Source organism: Gobius niger (genome assembly GCF_951799975.1).
Source record: "Gobius niger genome assembly, chromosome: 12".
NCBI lineage: Eukaryota > Metazoa > Chordata > Actinopteri > Gobiiformes > Gobiidae > Gobius > Gobius niger.
In genome coordinates this window covers 25529173-25549367 of record NC_136863.1, presented here as the reverse complement: position 1 = coordinate 25549367, position 20195 = coordinate 25529173, and the positions used below count along the sequence as shown (strand labels likewise).

General features: G+C 45.1%; 1 protein-coding gene across 2 annotated transcripts; it reads left to right on the top strand.

Moving 5' to 3' along the window:
• Positions 1-19376, top strand: wnk1a (WNK lysine deficient protein kinase 1a). 2 transcript variants are annotated; one of them, XM_079567330.1, is made up of 26 exons: positions 1-1124; positions 7786-7958; positions 8023-8243; positions 9499-9656; positions 11676-11764; positions 11841-12060; positions 12334-12435; positions 12502-12865; positions 12943-13097; positions 13238-13321; positions 13544-13579; positions 13847-13978; positions 14567-14646; positions 14723-14885; positions 14955-15071; positions 15144-15260; positions 15336-15384; positions 15777-15917; positions 16001-16866; positions 16947-17117; positions 17192-17477; positions 17554-17707; positions 17779-17957; positions 18016-18159; positions 18236-18423; positions 18512-19376. In XM_079567330.1, the coding sequence occupies exons 1-26, from the start codon at positions 330-332 to the stop codon at positions 18896-18898; spliced, it is 5571 nt and encodes a 1856-aa protein (XP_079423456.1). In that variant the 5' UTR covers positions 1-329; the 3' UTR covers positions 18899-19376. The 2 variants fall into 2 exon arrangements, with proteins under 2 accessions (XP_079423456.1, XP_079423457.1); XM_079567331.1 differs by lacking the exon at positions 13544-13579.
• Positions 19377-20195: the final 819 nt, after the last annotated feature.

The following is a 20195-nucleotide window of genomic DNA, read 5'->3' as shown; positions in this document are numbered from 1 at the left end:
GTTCCTTATGCTAAAAAAAAAGCTGAACCTTATAAGATGGAAGAAGATGATTTAAAAAGACTCAGTTGTCAACCTCATCAAAACTGTGCACTGTACTATTGTGATCAATCCTTCTACAACTATAAAAGAACACCACCTGTTCTGCACATTGTCAGCCTGCAGTATAAAAGTAGTAACTATAAGCAATAAACTGTACAAGGTGGCAGAAGTTTGGAAACTAAACATTCCATTTTCTAAAGATCTATACTGCAGAACTGCCAACTGGAAACATGGAAATATCTTTCTTTTAAGTTGTCCTTCATTGTCCTTAACTTTGGTGTGGTGGTGGGATGTCGGAAAAGCCTGGAGACAAAATGGTGAAGTTTTTGGCTCCCCCTCAAAAGAGTGGAAATGGCCCCAGTTCAGGCTCGGACTCTATGGTGAGTGAACCCCGACCGATGGAGGTGAGAAGGCGGCACCACACCATGGAGCGAGACCGATGTAATCCGGAACACCGCTTTCTGCGGCGCAGCGTTATCAGTGACTCCAATGCTACTGCACTGGCACTTCCTCTGCCCAGCAAGATCCCCATCCCAGCACCTCAACGTGTCCAAGCCCGGGAAGAGACACCTCAGAGGAAGAAGGCCCCAGCTGGACATCTCTCTAAATGTGAACCAACTTTATCACACATTGAAAAGTCTATTGATGGTGGCAAAGGTGAAGAAAATGGTAGGGTTATAGAAATTGCAAAGGTAGAAGTTGCACCTTTACAAGAGGGACCTGTAAATGTCCAAAACATCTGTGATGGCGAAGAAACTGCTGCAGTCCAGTCCCAACCATGCATAGGAACAGAACTGTCTACTCAAACAGAACCCGAAGGCACTGCAGAGGTCAAGGCACAAAATGAAGAGGAGGTGGATGAGGAGAGTAAAGACTCTGCTAAGGCGCGAGCCGAGGCCGAGCAGAGGGAAGCAGAGAAGAAAGTTCAAGAAGACATCGAGGAGGCCGAGACCAAAGCAGTGGGTACATCACCTGATGGCAGATTTCTCAAATTTGACATTGAGATTGGACGAGGCTCTTTCAAGACTGTATACAAGGGCCTGGACACAGAGACTACGGTGGAGGTTGCCTGGTGCGAGTTACAGGTATGAATCAAACACTTTTTTATTTATTCCTGCCACATGTCTTGAGATGCACTTTTCTCTTTCAAATTTACATTATTCACACGACTCCTACATTGTTTTGGGTTTCACTGTTGACACACATCCGATTTAGGCCAAGTGGATGGGTGCCAAAGCCACTTCCTTTTACACTGTGAAATGGGCCACAGCCTCAGTCTCTTCCAGTTGAAAGACATGCCTTTTCTTTTTTATAGGTTGTATCAAAATGTTGAGTGGTTTTAAAACTTAACTTAGTGTTGGGTCAGATTAATTGGTTTATGTTGGTTATATTTATTAATTAGATTACTATTAAATGACTATATAGTGAGTAAAAAGTACAGTATTGTCAATGATTGCTTTGGTTGATTATAGGTACTTTTTTAGATTTTGTAGCTACATCAAACTTTGAGTTCATGACTGTACTTATGGATAATGTAGGGCGGTTCCCATTCGTTTTTCATCAAATCAATGTTTGAATGTTGACTTATGCCTTTATCCTGTCATCAAGTGCCATAGGGGCTCACACGGCAACATATAAGCCACAGCTATATGCACACACTGAACAATGTGGAGATTATAGACACGTGCCCCTCCCCCTCCCCAGCCAGCCTCGCGCATGCTCACAGCGTTCCTGCTCTAAATGCTTGTGTGAATGTAAAATGGGTCACATTCCTCATGAAGAATCTCTGTGTGGAGCAGCAGGCTGCCTGCCAAGGCCTGCTCCCGCCGCCCTTCCACCCTCAGCCTGGTATTTCCCTCAGACCAGACTTTTAACCAGGCCTTTTTAGAATATTCAAGGAATTAGCTTCTCAATTTTACTAAATTAGTTTTGGATTATAAGAGTATGTTTTAACACGCATTGAATATAAAATTACCACTATTTTTCAAACAATGTTGACTTTACATAGACAAAGACTGTTCAGCTGTGGTTTACTGCAGTGGTTCTCAACCTATGGGTGGTGGGACATTTCAGGGGGTCGCCAGTAGGCATATAGCTAGGGCTGTCACAATAATTAGTATATCGAGTTATCGTTTGATAAATAACAGATAAACGATGCATTTTTGGGCTCAATATTTATTTTTCCCCTCATTTTTTCTTGTAAAACTTTGATTTCCAACTGAAGCAAATTGAGTTACATTATATTTAACGTTTATTGCTGCTTGTGTGTTATTTTAGGATATGATAATGCATTTTAGAACAAAGTTTTACTGTTATTTTTATGCCTGTGAGTTGACAGTATCTAGTATCGATAGAGTCAATAATATAGTTTATCACGATACTTTTCTCATTATATCAAACTACAAATGTGTTATCATGACAGGCCTACATATAGCTAAGTATTTTTGAATGGAGGTTGTGCACCAACACCAGTCGTCATATTGGGGGTCATGACTAGGGACGCACCGATCCCACATCAGGTGTTGGTTTGAAAAAATCCAAAACTGAACAGATACCTGTTTTTGCTTTTCACCGTTTTGAAAACACAATTTTCACCAACTACACTCCGCAAACATTCTTTTGAGCGTCGCACAAAATTGCATAGCTAGCCGCAGTCTACTAATCCTAGTGGCAACTAAATAAGGCTGGAAAAGACACTTGACTGATAATAGACAATAATAGACAATAATAGACACTGTAGAAGGTCTGTGTTTGTAGTTTAGGTTAAGAATTGGTGGTCAAGGGGCTTACCACCTTTGCTCTGCCTGATCCCGTCAGATCTCAGAAGCTAAGCAGGAAGGGCCTGGTTGGTTCTTGGATGGGAGAAGCTTGGGTGAAGCCTGGGTCAATGTAGTGTGTGAGTGACTGGTTGGTGGTAGCAGGGGTCGATGGCGGAGACTGTCTCGCTTCCGTCAGTCAACCCCATGGCAGCTGTGGCTACAATAGTGGCTTTGTGAATGAATATCGCATTGTAACGCGTCTTTGAATGTCCAGAGCAGCATTAAATGTTAAATTATTACTGGAATATTCCACTGAGTCTCGAGGTGTGTCTCTGACATGAGAGAGAAGTGATAACAAATCAGTGCCTGTGACAGATTCAAGTTCGACGAATAAAATAAGACTCTCTCCTGCATTGGGCTAATGTGTACATTTGTGCCTCGTGTGGAAAAAAACGCAAGCTGCGTGGGTCATTTCATTAAACTCCTCTCATTCATAGCACTTTGACTGCGTGGCTATTGTCTTTATTTGATCAGAAAGATAATGCATTGGTTTAGGCCTCGCTCTGTTCGAGTAACTTACGTGAGCGCGGGTCAGCGGTTCGCATTTGCTTGTCTTTTCTCATTTTGTTGCGGTGCTAATGTTGAAGTGACTTGGGTGTAAAAGTCGCTGGAATACTCTTCGTATTTTAAGCTAAAACAGTGTAGAAAACCCCATTGGAGAGCGTGTATCTGCTGCTGTAAATGTGCTGTCCTGAGTCTGCAGCAGCTCCGGGCTGCAGGACGAGCATGGTGGCAGATTCAATGCAATTTGAGCTTTTAATTATCGGGCCTAATTATTACTTTAGTTTTAGTTTATTTGAGCAGTAGACATTCTGCTCAAAAGGAGTGGGCCGAAGGAAAAGCTTATAAATGCCCACCCCGGCCAAACATTTTTTTTTATCAGGGATGGCATCAAAAATGCCAATATTTGCAAGACTTTATTGATCTTTTAAAATTGAGAAATTCACTTGTTTCTTGTTACAAAAGGCAACCATTCAAGTTTTCACTCACACTAAGCTACTTTTAAGGAAGTCTCTTGGTATCAGTTGGTATCGGATATCAGTAGATACTCAAACCCCCAGTATTGGTATTGGAAGTGAAAAAGCTGGATCGGTGTCTCTCAAGTCATGACCAAAAGGTTGAGAGCCACTAGTTTACTATGTGATCTAACAGTTGCTAGCTCCTTCAATGGCAACATGAAAGCTACATACTGTAGTATAGTGGGAAATAATAATAATAGTAATTCAGTACAGGTATATCGGAATTTACGATATACGTAATATAAGACCAAACCAGTACATAGTGGTGTGCAGGATGGAAAACATTGCAGTGTTCCTGTCGTTCATATTCACATTCCTACAATAAAATGGTGAAATCTTCCAGGCGTTTTACTCTAATGGTGTTCTTTACACCTAATAGGCCATAACTGTTGGCTCATTAGCTCCAAGCAGGATATTTTTTAAATGAATCATCTCTGGCTTTGCCGCGTGTTATCAGGAAGTGACTATCTGAACAAGTCGGACTGGTTCCCATAAATAATGATACAAATGCACCTAGCTTGTAGAAACCTTTGGCCATGTTCCCGTGTTGGATGCAAAGGGTGTTTTAGATACTAGAAAGCTGTGGCAGGACATTTGAGCTGCATTCTTCTTAGGGCCAAATGTTGGGACAATCCCCTCAGTTGCTGTGCCTCGGGGCATTTCACCGAAGGCCTATCCGCTGCAGTCACAGTCATCGTGAGGCTCAGAGTGTGAATAAAGCTGAGCTCACGTTCCTGGAGAATTATCTGTCCGACATTATTGGAAGTATTCGAAGGAGTCCACCCATGTCACCCACCAATGAACCTCCACATTTCTTGCTGTACTCATGTTTCAGGCATGTTTGAACAATAAGTAGGTCAGTGCACAGGAAGTTCACAAAGAAATGGAGCTATGAGGAGCCTCCCCTTTAGTGCTTACTCATTTATCTTCTGACCAGTCATCTCATGCACACTGCTCGCCACGTCTCCCTTCTACATGTGCTCTCAGGGCGGCACAATTAATTGCAATTGATTCAAAGGCATAATTTTAATGCTTGCAATTTGCAAATAATAAAGGCTCCAGTGGGATTTCGCAGGTATAAGCTACTACCCCTGTAGTTTAGACTGTGGCCCTGTCCGTAAAGATTTTTGTGGTTGAATACCAGTATGAAAGGGGTTGGAAAGGCCAATGGTGTTTATATAACCAATATGATTAGTGATTTGATTTATTTAAAAAAAAATCCTTTTTAATCTCTCAAATAGCCTATTGTTAAACATTTAGAGAAAAGGGCCATTATTGGTAGGGCGCAGAAGGACAAAGGTATTCTTGGGAAACGTCGTTTTCAAGTGTTTTATCTTATTTAGAGCAATATTACTAGCAGTGGTTAATTAAGTGAACATTCTCAGATTTGCTGTGCTGAGGTGGCACATGAAGTGGTCTGATTAGAGTAGTTGTTTTGCTGTCAGGAGTAACAATGGTACCAAACATACGTGCAGGTTGTATCAGTCCGTGCGCACAGACTCAGTTCCTGTCCTCTCTTGCTTACATTAAACAGTTGGTTTTAGTGCAGGCTGTCCCGGGTACATGCTGTTTCAGTCCTGTGATAAAAGCAGTGTTTCACCCCTGGAGCGATAGGTCATGCTAAATCACTTCTGAATCACTTCTGAAGTCAGTTTATTTAGGATTCCAAAGGAAAACCTCTTTTCTATCTATCGTCCAAACAAACATTTTTGTGATTTGTGATATAAAACAATATATATCCTGTTAATTTAACAACTCGTGTAGAGCCTAATTTATAGCAAACTCTTAACAATTGGTTATGTTGTATGGAGGGGTAAGGAAACGCACCATCTGAGAATAAGGCAAAGTAACATCAAATTTGGCAAATGATTTACAGGATATACTTTCTGGGGTGTCGAACTCGTTTGGGTCGTGGGCCTAAATTCAGCCGCCATGGCGGGATGCGGGCCTAACAACAGCTTACTGCGCTTAATCAGCCTGTCACATCTCAGTGCATAAGGTCATTATTCATTCACTCCACACTCGGTGACCCTAGTTACTATTGTAGCCACAGCTGCCCTGGGGCTGACTGACCATTTACCATTTATAATATACTGTTCATATCCTTATCATTATGTCAGTGCCGTCTGCTGGACACAGGTGGAATTCTGCCCCCTAGTGCTGGAGTGAGCATTGTTTTTTTCTTTAAACATAAGTCCGCACAGGAATGGGCTAGAGACATAATTTTTATTGACTTACTCAGAATTTCATGCTCTACAAAGATTAAATCATCCGGCCCGCGGGCCTTGTGTTTGACACTTGTGCTTTAGGATATATAGTCTATGTGTATATAGCCCAATGTTTATTGTGGTTACGAATTTTATTGAAGCAAATGATAAACTAAAGCTTATATAAATGCATCATCAGCAAAAACTCTTGCTAAGATTTCTATTCACAACAGTAGAAATAGATATTGCACACATGTACACGCACAGGTCCAGGGCTGTATTGAATGTATTGGCATGACATGGCTAGATTTGATGTGGGCCGGTATGATTTTGGCTCCTCTACAAACATGTTCTGAAAAACATTTCAGTCTCATCTTAAAACGTGCACCTTTGTCTTATCCATAAATAACAAGTCTAATCACCGTTCTAGTGCTCAGAATCATCACAATGAAATCAGATTTTTGTTCCAAAATTGTTGAGCCGTACTATAGCGTCTCCTAACACCACAGAGGAAGTAAGCCTTATGTTAATGGTCTGAGCATGTTGGGCTAACAGCTCTCTCTACCTGCTGCTTTGTGGGGGAGGTTATGATCGCAGACTGCTGACCCACTGCTTCAACTTCACTCTAACCTCACTAACCGGTTTGGTTTGTGTCAAATCAGCAATTTTGATTGAATTCCACTCCAGTTAAAAAAAGTAAACGCGAGATGGCATGACTATGACAACAGATTAAAATGACCTAACTAAACTACCCATAATGTTTAGTCACATTTGTGTTGTCAGGAATGCTCTTCACACAGCTGCTGTGGACCTGAGAGTGGCCTTTAACACTCAGTTTCCCTCACGCTGTTGTGAAAGTGTTAATGATGAATGTAAAGTAGGACTTGGTGCAAATGAAAAGCTTCTGGAGCAGCGGCTGCCTGAGTCATGACCATGCTGTCATAGACAGATTCATGTGCAGCTGCTCTGGGATCTGATTGGCTGACTACTGAGTTTTCAGCATTAACACAACACTTTGGTTTCAGGAGCAGATGCTGCTCTTTATGAGACCACCCAACTCTAAAAGAAAGATTTTCATGATTTAAACTGTTAATCTAAAACCATAAAGTGCCACGGCAGTATGACACCGAATGCTTGGGTAAACATTTGTTAACTGAGCTCAAGTTTTCTTTCCTACTGTCATACGGGACATGCCCCACATGAGGTTGAGAGGCCGTCTGTGGATGTGTAATGTTAGTAGATGTTTTGCATTACTGTTTTCACATGTACACAGCACTAGGGCCAACTTTGCAGAAGTAGGTCAGTTTCTGCTAACACTTGTTTGTCCCCACCCCCCACTTGCATAGTTTTTGTTACACAGTTTATAATTTTTTCTCTCTGGTTACATTTATCGCTAGGTTTGCCCCTTTTTTAAACCATTGTAGCTTTTTTGGTAACCCCCAAATTTGTGTGGTTGAGTTGCTGTGAATGTCTTTCTCTCAGGAGAAATGCCTACCATAACGGCTGTTAGGTCGTCTGAGTGTGGACCTGCAAACATTAAATGTAGGTCAAAAGAACTGTTGAGGAATCTGTGGTGTTTAACATTGGATTTCCACATACAAAATCACTCTTTAGTCGCTGTCATTCCATACTTTACATATTATCATTAATATTTAATTGTTTTAGTGTAGTTTATTAACCGTGACTTGACTTGCTTCCTAGGACCGCAAACTGTCCAAAGCAGAGCGGCAGCGCTTTAAAGAAGAAGCCGGGATGTTAAAGGGACTGCAGCATCCCAACATTGTTCGTTTTTATGACTCCTGGGAAGGGCCTTCCAAAGGAAAGAAGTGCATTGTACTGGTCACTGAGCTCATGACATCTGGCACACTTAAAACGTAAGTCCCCACACATCTTAACATCCACTGCAGTCCATTCTAATGCCTGTATCTCTGCCTGTAGATACCTGAAGCGCTTTAAGGTGATGAAGATCAAGGTGCTGCGTAGCTGGTGTAGACAAATCCTCAAGGGACTTCACTTCCTCCACACTCGGGCCCCGCCCATCATCCACAGGGACCTCAAGTGTGACAACATTTTCATCACAGGCCCAACTGGATCGGTGAAGATCGGCGACCTGGGACTGGCCACACTCAAGAGAGCATCTTTTGCCAAAAGTGTTATAGGTACGGCCTGGCCTGTCTACTGTAGGTAGACAACAACAGTGTTGATCTTCTTATGGAGTCAGAAATGTATTTGTTTTATTTGTGGATCAAAACAGACCACTGTGTTTCATCCCCCTCTCAAACCACAGCTGAAGTGGAGACTAAATAATGTGGTAATCTTAGGCAGAGGCCTCATTACCTCCTGACACAATATCCAGGCTATTCTCTATTCTGGACAGCTGTATGTTTTCTCTTACTGAATTCTTGTCTTAGTAGTTCATTTCATTACCTTTGCAGGGTAACCTGGCCATGGTTAAACTTAAAGGTATGGCCTTGTGCATTTGTTTTAGAGTGGTCTTTGTCCTGTGGTTTTGAAATATGTGGTCTGTTTGCCAGTTCTATCAATAATGTTTATCATGTGTCTCAACAGGACTTTTTTGTCTGTTACTGTTTTTTGAAGTATTGCAGGGCTGGAGTTTTATGCTTATGGTCTTTGTTTCCTGGAAGGAATTCCACATGTCTCTGTCCCACTTTTATTTTTCTTGTTTTTTGGGTATGTTTCTAAAACGTAGGCAGTAGCTGTGCCCAATTCTGCTGTTTGGAATGAATAGGGTACTGTTGGTCAGTGTAAGTATGAGATTTGACAGCCTGGTAAGTTTGAAAGTGTGCTGTACAACTCGTCAATATCAAACTCATTGAAATCAGCCAGTTTCTCTGTGTAAGACCTACATTAGTACACTGACATCGACTCATTGATATTTGAGGTGAGATGTGCAGATACACACCACTGAGCTCATGAACTAGCTATGGGATCAGCTTCAATCTCCCCTTAGGTCAAGAGTCCATGGTAAGTCAGACGCTGGCAGGTGAGTGTTTCAACAAAGGCTCACAAAATGATTTCCATAGCTAGTTGGGGTTAACTCACATTGTTGGCACGACCTAATTCAATCTGCCTCTGATTTGGCCTATTCTAAAAGTGTACACATGAACAGCACTGTGTCCTGCACAGTTTAGTGACATATTCGGGTCTTTCACAGACAAACAAGTGCCTCCTTATCTGCAGATTAACTGAGTCCAGGCTCTTCCTCCTTTTTTTGTTTTCTCCTTTTGCTTTCTTTCGCCCTGTCTACTCTCCTCTCTCCTCCTCCTCTGATCTCACAGGTTCATCCACTGAAGACACATCAGCCTGGTCAATCATCTCCTCCTCCTCAGCCCCCCGGGGGTTGGAGGTGCAGAGAGTCAGTAAGGCAGTTCTGAATAGTTGTTTTGATTTAAGGTACCCCTGAGTTCATGGCCCCTGAGATGTATGAGGAGAAGTACGACGAGTCAGTGGATGTGTATGCCTTTGGAATGTGCATGTTGGAGATGGCCACCTCCGAGTACCCGTACTCAGAGTGCCAGAACGCTGCACAGATCTACCGCAGAGTCACCAGCGTAAGTCCTCTGTGCGGCTCTTACTCCGCTGCTGCAATCTCAGCACAAAGGGCACATCAACACACTTTAAATACAAACCAAGTATTCACATTTGAAAAACTGCTGATTACTGCTCTTACAGTGGTGTTTTTCTGTACTCTACATAATGTGGGCAAACCAGTTTATGACGTCTTGAAGACCCTGATATCTATACCGACAACCTCTGTCAATTATCAACGCTATATGAGTCTGCACCCACACGCCAAACACTGTATACAATAGGTCTTCATTTGCTGTCAGTCAAACAGGTTTATTGAATGTGCTAATCTCAGGTGGAGGGCAGGGCTTGTCAGAATGTCGTGGGATCAAGACGACTGCGGGCTCGTTTGAACAGGGCAGATTTCACTGGTTTACAATAAACAGTACTCAAAATATTTCATATTTACAGATTATTAGCTATAAAAGGTTAGTTTAGGGTTTACTTCCACTTTAAAGGGACTACATGGAAGTTGCCTATTTTTTTATATTTGCCACTGCCACCTCAGGTTCTACGTGTAACTGCACTCTCTGTTAAGCACATGCATGACAAGTGACAGTGCAGGATTTTAGCAGCAGTTATGAATAGGTCTGCGCTCATTCTATACATTATGACATTGCTGGAGCATTGGGGGTGGAAATGCATAATTTTAACATTTTTAAATTCCGTCTATTCCCTTTTTAGAGTAATGTCAACTAGGGGGAGCCTCTCACAATACGACATACACGGCTCACAATAACAATAACTTGCCGATACTGCGGTAATCCATTGACTACACATTAAAACCTAGCACTATTTTTAAAGAAAGGTGCAGTTGTTTTTTTTTTCAAAACTGAGGCTGTTGGGATGAAGAGTGCAATGAAAGGGGGTGTGGCCAAAGCAGAGTTCCAGAGTCAGGGCCAGCGACGGGAGAGGCTCGGTCTCCAGGTTTTTCATTTGAAAGCTTAGAGGGATGCAGGACTGTTGTAATTTCTAGATATTGGGCCAGGCCCACAGAACCACTAGAAAGCCACTAGAAATCATCTACCAGTGCTTGCTGCTGTTTTCAGTCTGTAACGGACCTGAAGTGTGCAGAAGTACAGGGAGTTCCGTGCTCAGAGACATTGCCAATGTGAGAAAAGTGGAAACCTAACAAGACACATGAGCTGAACCATGTAGACTTTTTGGACCTGCTTTGGCCACGCTCCCTCTCACACTGAAGGCTTCAATCCAACAGCCTTTCACTTTTGCACAGTTTGGAGTTTGAACATGTTTAGAAATGCACGCACTGTATAAACAATCAGGCACAAAACAAATCAAATACAAATACATTTGATTTGTTATGTGCCTGGTTCCCCTTCTCTTAAACTGGGAAATGATCCCGACTCGTTCACTGAAAATGGCCCGATTGTTGGATGTCAGTGGCATCATTTCATTTACATTTAAATAAACAAGAGAAGTCCTGTTTCCAAAAAGATGAATCAGTTTATTTCTATATAAAAACTTGTCCAAGAGCCCTGACTATATTGTTGACCAGTATTACCCCTCATTAATATGCATGAAGTCATCAAGAGTATCATGCCACTATATGCTATAGAGCTCCTGACTAACGTGCGCCGGGGATCTATTGTAGTCACGCTGCTTTAGGATAAAATAAGGATAAAGCATTATTTTAGACTACTACTGTCTTATAGATGAAATAAGCATTATCTTAATGATAACATAACACCGGCCAACCCCAATATTAGAGCCGCGTTGTCTGCAACCCCCACAGGGCACGTTTGCTATTCAAACTACAGAAAAAGATATTCTGGTGACCTATTGAAACCAAACGGGTGTTAGTCTGAAGCCCTGTTACTTTTGTTTCATGTGGTTTAGATCAGTAATTACTATAACCATAAATCAGACATCTGTACCCCACATCAATATGAAACTATGTGCTCTTTAGAATTTGAAAGATTGTGAACACCCTATTCAACATGGAGAAAAAGGAAGGTTTTCATTTAGTGTTGTGTGTGTCATAGGGAGTGAAGCCGGGCAGCTTTGACAAGGTGGCCATTCCTGAAGTGAAGGAGATCATCGAGGGTTGTATCCGCCAGAACAAAGATGAGAGGTCAATTTGCTGAGAGTTTAAATAGAGAAATGGTGATGCTGTTGGTGATTGTTACTGAAGGGCTTTTGTCCTTTAGGTACTCGATCAAGGACCTGCTGAACCACGCCTTCTTCCAGGAGGACACAGGCGTGCGCGTGGAGCTGGCGGAGGAGGATGACGGAGAGATGGAAGCGATCAAACTGTGGCTCCGCATTGAAGACATCAAGAAACTCAAAGGAAAGTACAAGGACAACGAAGCCATCGAGTTCTCTTTCGATCTCAATAAAGATGTCCCCGAAGATGTGGCTCAGGAGATGGTGAGTCTAACAGAGATTTCAATGGTCTTTATTTATATAGCGCTTTTCCACCTACATGAGGCACTTAACGTCACGGAACCAGTAACGCATTCACACTCATTCATTCACCAGTGTCAGACACTTGAGGCAGGGAGAGTGAGTGTGTTGCTCAAGGATACAGTGCTCCTGGAGTGGGTCGGGAGTACCACCAACCTCCGTTAGAGGACGACATGCTCTCCCACCGGAGCTATTGTTGCCCCTTTAACACATGTTTTTATTTTCTCTTGGTTGTAGGTTGAGTCTGGCTATGTAGCCGAAGGTGATCTCAAGACTATAGCCAAAGCAATTAAAGACCGAGCGTCACTCATTTGCCGCAAAAGGGCACAGAGGCAAAAGGTATGTAACTCATAATGATAAATAGTTATTTTTAAGAGATGTTTTGCTGATTTGACTGTGTCAAAGGTTCGAGAAGATCAGGAGAAGCAGCGTATTGAAGAGGAGCAGCAGCAGGGCCACATGGTGCCTCCTCAGCATCCTGCTCCTCAGTCCGGAGCAGAGATCCTTCCTGTCCAGCCATTGCTTCAGTCTGCCTCCTTTGTGTCACCTCCACCGAATCAGCACAGCTCACAAGTGACTGCACCTCAACAGAACCTGCCCAGCTACAGTGTCCCCCAGCCTGCCCCTCTCACCACCGGCCCACATTCACTCTCCTATGTCCCTCAGTCTACAGGCCAGATGCCTGTTGTTGTGCAAGGCCAGAGTGTAGCGGCCGGTCAGCCCGAGTCGGAGGACGCTGAGACAGAGCCCCAGCCTCACCCTGGAACAGGTGCATAGTTAAACAAGTTGTCTTAGTTTGTTTCAAGGAAACATTTCCAAAATGTCCTTTTATGATCTTCTCTGCAGGAGTTCTAATGGGAGACAGGCCTCCATGTTCCTCGATGCCCACTGACGTCCACTGCACCCAGCCCGGTGTATCCTACACCTCCCCCTCCACACAGCCCCTGTTTCAGCTCCCACAGACACAAAGTGACCCAACACAACAACAGCAACTGCCAGCGGTCTGTTTCTATTTTGTTGTATTTGTTCTATTTTGTTGTACAGTGACCTTGAGTGTCTTGAAAGGCGCCTCAAATAAAATTTATTTTTATTTTTAATTTTATTAGCTAGCTCAGTACTGACCAAGTCTTTCTTGTTACAGGTTCAGCCTCATCATCAAGGCATCCATGCAGAAGCTGGTCCTGTTGCTCCCAGCAGTCAGACTGCTCCGGCTGTGCCTCCGCAGGTACATGTTCTGTATGGTTTATCGTCATAGACTACTGCAAAAACACACACGTTTGGTTTGATGCTGGTTTAGGTTTAGAGGTGCATTACGTCCTTCGCGGTTTGTTTGAGTGGGCCCTAATAGCATAAACTGTTCCCCAAACTCCCAGAGACCCCTGTCTTCACCTCATTTATTTTCCTCTACTTTCCCCCCTCTTACCCTGTGTTGTTTTGTTTCTTTTAGTACGGCGTTTACTACCAATCAGCGCTCCCCCCGCAGGTAGATAATGTCCCATTTTTTTGTTACTTACTAGAAAAGTCTATGTGCACTTCTATAGTTCATGTACAGACTCTGGTAAGTACATCTGAAGTGTTAAGGTAAAGCATTACTCAAAGAATGCAACCTTTTTAAACTACCAAAGATGATTAACTAGATTAAGTGAACTAAACGTGGAGGTAAGTGGTGGACGTGCCAAACCAGAACAAAGTCCAAATTTAGGCTCCACTGATGAATGCTGCTTTTCTGCTTTTGTTTGTGATGGTGTAGATTTCTGCGCAGCCAGGACTGGTCCAGGCCTCCTCCCAGCTGTCCCCGCCACAGCCTCTTCCAGCAGACAGCGCCGTGGCCGCTCAGAGCCCTGTGTTAGCACAAGGACAGAGCAGCAGTCAGCAGCTCCAGGTGACACAGAACTCACTGCGCTCATTGCATCACCTGTGTGTTGTTCTGCTTTCATTTGGGTGTGCTAATGGCTCAACTGTCTTCACTTTACTTTCGCATGCTGCCTGGTCCTGCATGAATCAATGTTAGCCTTGTTGCGACCCAAGTCCTACCATCGTGTCTCCTCCATTTGACGCAGAGCACCTTTACTTTCTCTATCAGACCACTTGTCCCACTCTGCAGGTACTAACCCGAGTACAGGATGTCTGCATGTTTGACTTGTTCACGCTTTAAGATGCTTCTTCCTTTTTGTTTACATTACTTCCAATTACTGTTTTCTAAACTCTACAAATACAATCATCTGAAATTAAGAATACCTCACATGCTTTGATATCTATGAATTAATCAGGGGCACAAGGTCTACACAGACGTGTGCAAACATTTGTTAAAGTGTACATCAGTCCGCACTCTCATGGGCAATAAATGGTTCAATAAATGTGTTGGATAGTTAAGTTTTGTTAACATTCACACGCTGTTTTTTGCCCCGCATAATGGGACAGTCAGTGCCCATGAGCAGTAACCTGTATTTGTGCTTGTTAATCCTTCAAGGCTCCTGTAAGTGTCCCGCAACCCACACCAACAGAGCAGCCTGCCCCTTCGTCTGCCCCTGTGCCCCCGTCTGCTGAGAGGTCAGTAGAGCTTTTACCCAACTATTTCACATCCTGTTCATGTTCAACTCTCCTGATGGATCTCCCTGTGCTGCAGCTGCTTGTCAGACGCAGCGTCGGGTCTGAGTGACGGAAATGAAGGAAACTCTACATCAGGCGGCCGTCATGAGGGACGCTCTCTAAAGCGCCACCAGCGCAGATCTGTGCGCAGCCGCTCCCGCCATGAGAAGTCTGCCAAAGCCAAGCTCAATGTTCTGAGTGTACGCATTCACACGTGTTGTGTTCTTCTCGGATTTGTCCCTATCACTCATGGACATGTGCTGTTGCAGATCTCCAACGTTGGGGACCGAGTGGCTGAGTGTCAGCTGGAGACACACAACAGGAAGATGGTGACGTTCAGGTTTGACCTGGATGGAGATAATCCGGAGGAGATCGCTCAGATTATGGTAGTGAGCAATAATGTCTTCATACAGTCTTTGTGCTGGTTGTATTGTCTCACTTTGTGTCGTTTGGATTAGGTCCAGAGTGAGTTCATTCTGGAGAGTGAGCGCGAGTCTTTCATTGAACAAATCCGGGAAGTCATCGAAATGGCAGATGAGAAAGGCGAGGGAGGCATGAAGGAGGCCTTCCCTCAAGTATGACAAACTACCAAGTATTTACTTGCTGAAATCAGCATCTTCTGCTCTCTAATGGCATGTATTTGTCCACAGATCAGTGATCGTCAGCAGCAGCAGGAGCTGTCTGTTCCCATGTTACCAGGTAATCAATCTTCATTTATAAAGTGCTTTTTATACCTTTCATGTAGCCCAAAGTTCTTTACAGATTTCAAAATATTCCCTCACACCCACCTCCTCCCACAGATACAAACACAATGTCACAATCACACTCACCCCTTCCTCCCCAGAGACACACCACACAAGCACATCACACACACTCAAGATAAAACAATGAACATAAGGCTGGGTACAGATGAACCAGGTAAGGAAACACCTGCATCGGGAGCAACACCTTGGCTGCAGCCACAGGGCACCAACACAGGGTGCCCAAAGCAGGCGCGATAGAGACACCACGCCTCCATTTAGACACCCTCTGGATCTGAATAAGAAATTTGAATGTTAAGGATGTGTTGATCACATGGGTGTGCTCCTCAGGGATCTCTCCCAGCACCACTGCTCAGGTGGTGCATTCCGCTGGAAGAAGGTTCATCGTGAGCCCGGTGCCTGAGTCACGTCTGAAGGAACAGTTCTTTGGCCACACGTCCAACACCTCTTTTGGAGACGACTCTGCTCCAGGTGTGACAGCGCATTCACTACAATGAACATACACTGTGGTCTTGTAAATCTAGAGTTTAATATACCTCCATTGTCTTTAATAGCTGCCTCTGGATCTGTGAGTCTCTCTTTATCTGCACCAGCTGCAGTTCTCCAGGAAGGCCTCAGGCAAATCCAACCAGGCAATGAAGAGAGAAGTGACAAATCAGATCCTCCTGTCACAGAGCAGCAGTCTACCCCAGCCCCACTTTCAGAGGCTGGGCAAGAGTCCAGCAATAGCCATTTTTCTCCAGAGTCTGTGCCATCTACAACTACAACTGTGTCTGTGACTTCAGCGACAAGCACCATCTCCACATCCACTGAGATGGTCTCCCCTCCTCCTGCACCTGCTCAAACCCAGCCGTCTGCTGCTGTGGCGCCTGCTTTGCCATTGCAGTTTACCAATGACCCCGCTCCATCACAGCCCCCACAAACCTCCGCTGCCCCAGGCTCAACCACCGGCAGTCCCCCCACACAGATACCCTCCAGCACCACTGCTCCCAACAACAACGGCCCTGTTCCGGTTCCAGAGCAACAGAGTTTTAATAGTGCTGCTACAGCCATACAACCCACCATGCAGCAGCTGAGCTCTCAGAGTCCGTCAGGACCTACTTCGAACCCACAGCCACTTCCGTCCTCCATATCCAATCAGAACCCCCTCCAGTCTCAGCCCGCCGAGTCCGAGGGGCCGGACGTCCAGACCAAGCCCGGGGGTGACATTGAAGCTCTGGATAAGAAATTGCGTTCCCTTTTCAAAGACCCTCCAGCCACGTCCTCTGCCTCAGTGGACCCCTCCCAGAGCACCGGCACCTCCTCCCCCCCTGCAGGCCCTGCGTCTCCTCCTCCGGGACAGGCCCTGGTGCCACCAAACAACCTCCCCCTCCCCGCTTCGGGTCTCGCCCAAACCCCTCCAACCAAACCTCGGGCTCAGGTGAGTGTTCACACTCTTAACAACAGAAGCCTCCACCTAAAACATTCTAACCTTATTTCTTTGCTGTTATATTTTATTAGACATTACCGGTTGGTTTTGATCCATTTGCAACACCTCCCACTGACCTCGTACCATTCCCTGGACCAAACCAGCAGCCCCTCAATAGCCTAGATGCCCAGCTGAGGCGCGCTCTCAGCCCAGAGACTGTTCAGGGCAGTGCTCCTGCTGGTTTCACTCTTGGACGCTTCAAGGTAAGTCATTCCTGACCTTTTGTGGCTGCTGTGTGTTGGTGTGTATGATGGTCTGAACTTGCTTCTCTGGTCAGGTCTCTGTTGCCGCAGATGCATCTAGTGTTCCTGACGGCTCTACTGTGGACTCATCTTCTATAACGTCATCTTGCACCTCCTCCTCCTCCTCCTCTCCATCGAGTCCAGAAAACACCCTTCATCGCTCGTCCGGTCTCTCCAAAGAGCTTTGTGCCACAAATGGAGGCCCAGTGTCATCTACCAACGCCACTAGTGAGCACACCAAAACAATCGGCCGTTTCCATGTGTCCACCAGCTCCAGCACTCCCCCTGCTGGCTCCAAAGTGGGCCGCTTCTCGGTCACAGGTTGGTAGCCATGACCCTTCCGCAGTGACGATGTGACCATGTTGCATCTGTACTGATGAGCCTTCATTCTCCACAGTGAGCTCCTCTCCAGCTGCAGACCACGGCCTGCTAAACGGGCCCTCATCCTCCCCCTCTGACCCCCACAACACACACACGCCTTACAGCAGCGACGACGACTCCGACGCTGAAGATGAGGCTCTGCAGAAGGAAATCAGCCGTCTCAGAGAAAAGTATGTACCACATACAACAGGCTTAATGTGTAGCGCAGTACCAGCAACTCAACCTGTCCTCATGTTTGCAGACACATGTTAGAGATTCAGGCCTTGCAGACGCGTCAGCAGGATGAAATTGATGCCCTTTTTACACGTGTGGGAAAAGCTGCTCCGCCCGCCATCCTCTCGCCTGCTGTGGCTATGGCAGGAGGCCGACGAAGACTAAAGAGCAAGACGCACAAATCAGCCCGCAGCCCGTCACATCCTGGTACGTTCATCATTCTCATCAACCATGACATCACTGACTAACACATCCACATTTGTAGGCACCTTTTTGTCTGGCCAAAGCTTGAACTGTTCAGTTCCAAAGCAAGACTCTGCATCTGAAGCTACTCCTGAAGCATCACAAGCAGGATGTAAGGCGTCTCCGCTGACATCCTCTGCTTCAATGCCAGCCCTTGGCTCCACTGGTGAGTACACCCTCCTGTGAAATAGGTAAACCCCACCTATAATGGCTCCTTAATGGATATCCCCAATTATTTCTAGGAACAACTGTAACCAATTCAACAAATGGTTCGGGCCATGGTCACAGCCACTCTTCGGCCGGAGGTTCTGCTGCGCTCTCACAGAAAGCCAAGGGCACTTTCACGGACGACCTGCATCAGCTGGTGGACAACTTTGCCAGGGACGCCATTAAGAGAGGTCCAAAAGCAGGACCACAAGCTGGGCACGATGTAAGTATTAATGATCTCATTACAACATGGTATTCTGCTCACAATGAGTCTCACAATGCTGCTCACAATGACTCTTCTTCCTCTGCAGCCGAACGTGCCTCCAGCCAATATGGGCCGTAAGTTCTCTGCTCCAGGCTACCTTTGCCCAACACTCCCCACTGCACCCAACCCCACCAGCTCCACTTCCAGTCAGATCCCAACCCAGGCCAATCCCTCAGCGTCTCTGGGACCTCGGAAAGGCTCCGTGGGTCCCGTGGCCCAGGGCTTTGCTTATGCCTCAGCCTCTTACAGCGCTCCGCAGTGGGCCGGACCCACAGGCACATGTCAGGTCAACATGATTAACCCCGCACAGCCCATAGCCCAGTACCAGCCTCCGACCACCACCTCCGTGTCGCTGCACCAAGGCTACCACATGGGGACTAGTACCGCTCCGCACAAGCCCAACTCTGGAGGAACAAACCCGAGGCCCACATAGCCCAGAGAGTGCTGTGACCAAGGACCATGCAGAGCAAACAGGGCACATCCCCAAATGGAAACCACTAGCTCTTTTGCTTTGTCCTTTAACTGGCAACATATAATGCTTATTTTCAGTTTTGCATTTTGTTGTGATAGGGTTGACCTTTGAGCTCAGGCAGGACAGTGTCTGCCTGGTGAAAGGGGGGGAGAGTGCAATATTCATCCACAGCAATCACTTTTACTTAAACCTGTCCTGCCAATAGCTGTGGATCCAACTGTGACTTTGAAATTGGTCAGTTGTATCCGGAACAACAGCCCAACAGCCAAAGATGATGTTGGAAAGTAAAAACCAGTGGCATTCCTTTTTCGGGCCTCAATCTGACGTGTTGTCAATAAAAGGAGCAATCACAGCTCAACATTCAACGAGAAACCCCCAAGGGTAATTGGCAAGCTAGACTAGGTAGATACTGGAGGCACAGAAGCAGAATGTCTGAGTGTAGGAGGTGGGTGGAGCAGTGAAGGGTGGAGGTGTCTGCACATGAATGTTAGAGAAAGGTTTAGTAAGTAAGGCCAGAGAGATGAACGAACAGGGTTGATGTATAAAGAGGTCTTGATAAGAATAATGCAATAACAGCAAAGGAAATGACATACTGTCCCTTGGAACTGTGGCCTTAATCTCCCCAACACATCTTCACTTTGTACACATTCATTACTGGTTATGATTCCATACCAAGTCTGTTAGTCACTGTGAGTCTAGTGTGGTGACTGTGTATCATACAGATATTTGGACTTTGACTTCTATTCTCCACCTGGGTCTGCATTACAAACTTATAAACTGGTGTTGAGCACCATTCGGAGTTCAGATGTAAAGATGCTGCTGTAGATGGTAATCTGGGTTAAATGTGAAAGCAGGGTGTTTTCAGATTTGGAGAGATATGGAGAGTGTTCTTATTTCGAATCCCAAAGCCACTTTCCCCGAGTAGTTGTCTGCCACAGGCCGGTGGCAGTTCTGTCCTCTGGCATGTGCTCACACATGCTAGGGTTGGTTTGGTCATATCGGTATAATCTCCACTAGTACAATATTGTCTGGGGTTCTGTCTGTGCTCTGTTTTTGTATACATATATTTAAGAAATGTTCTTTATGGACCTGTATTCAGCCATCAGATTTTGATGTTGTTTCACTGTAATTATTATTAAAGGTTGTTAAACAACATGTAGTTAAGGAATATGAAGTGCAATTGCAGGGTTGTTGGTTCTGGTCTCCTCATGGCGCAGGATTGATCCTGTGCTCTTCTATGTATGACACCCTGCCCCCT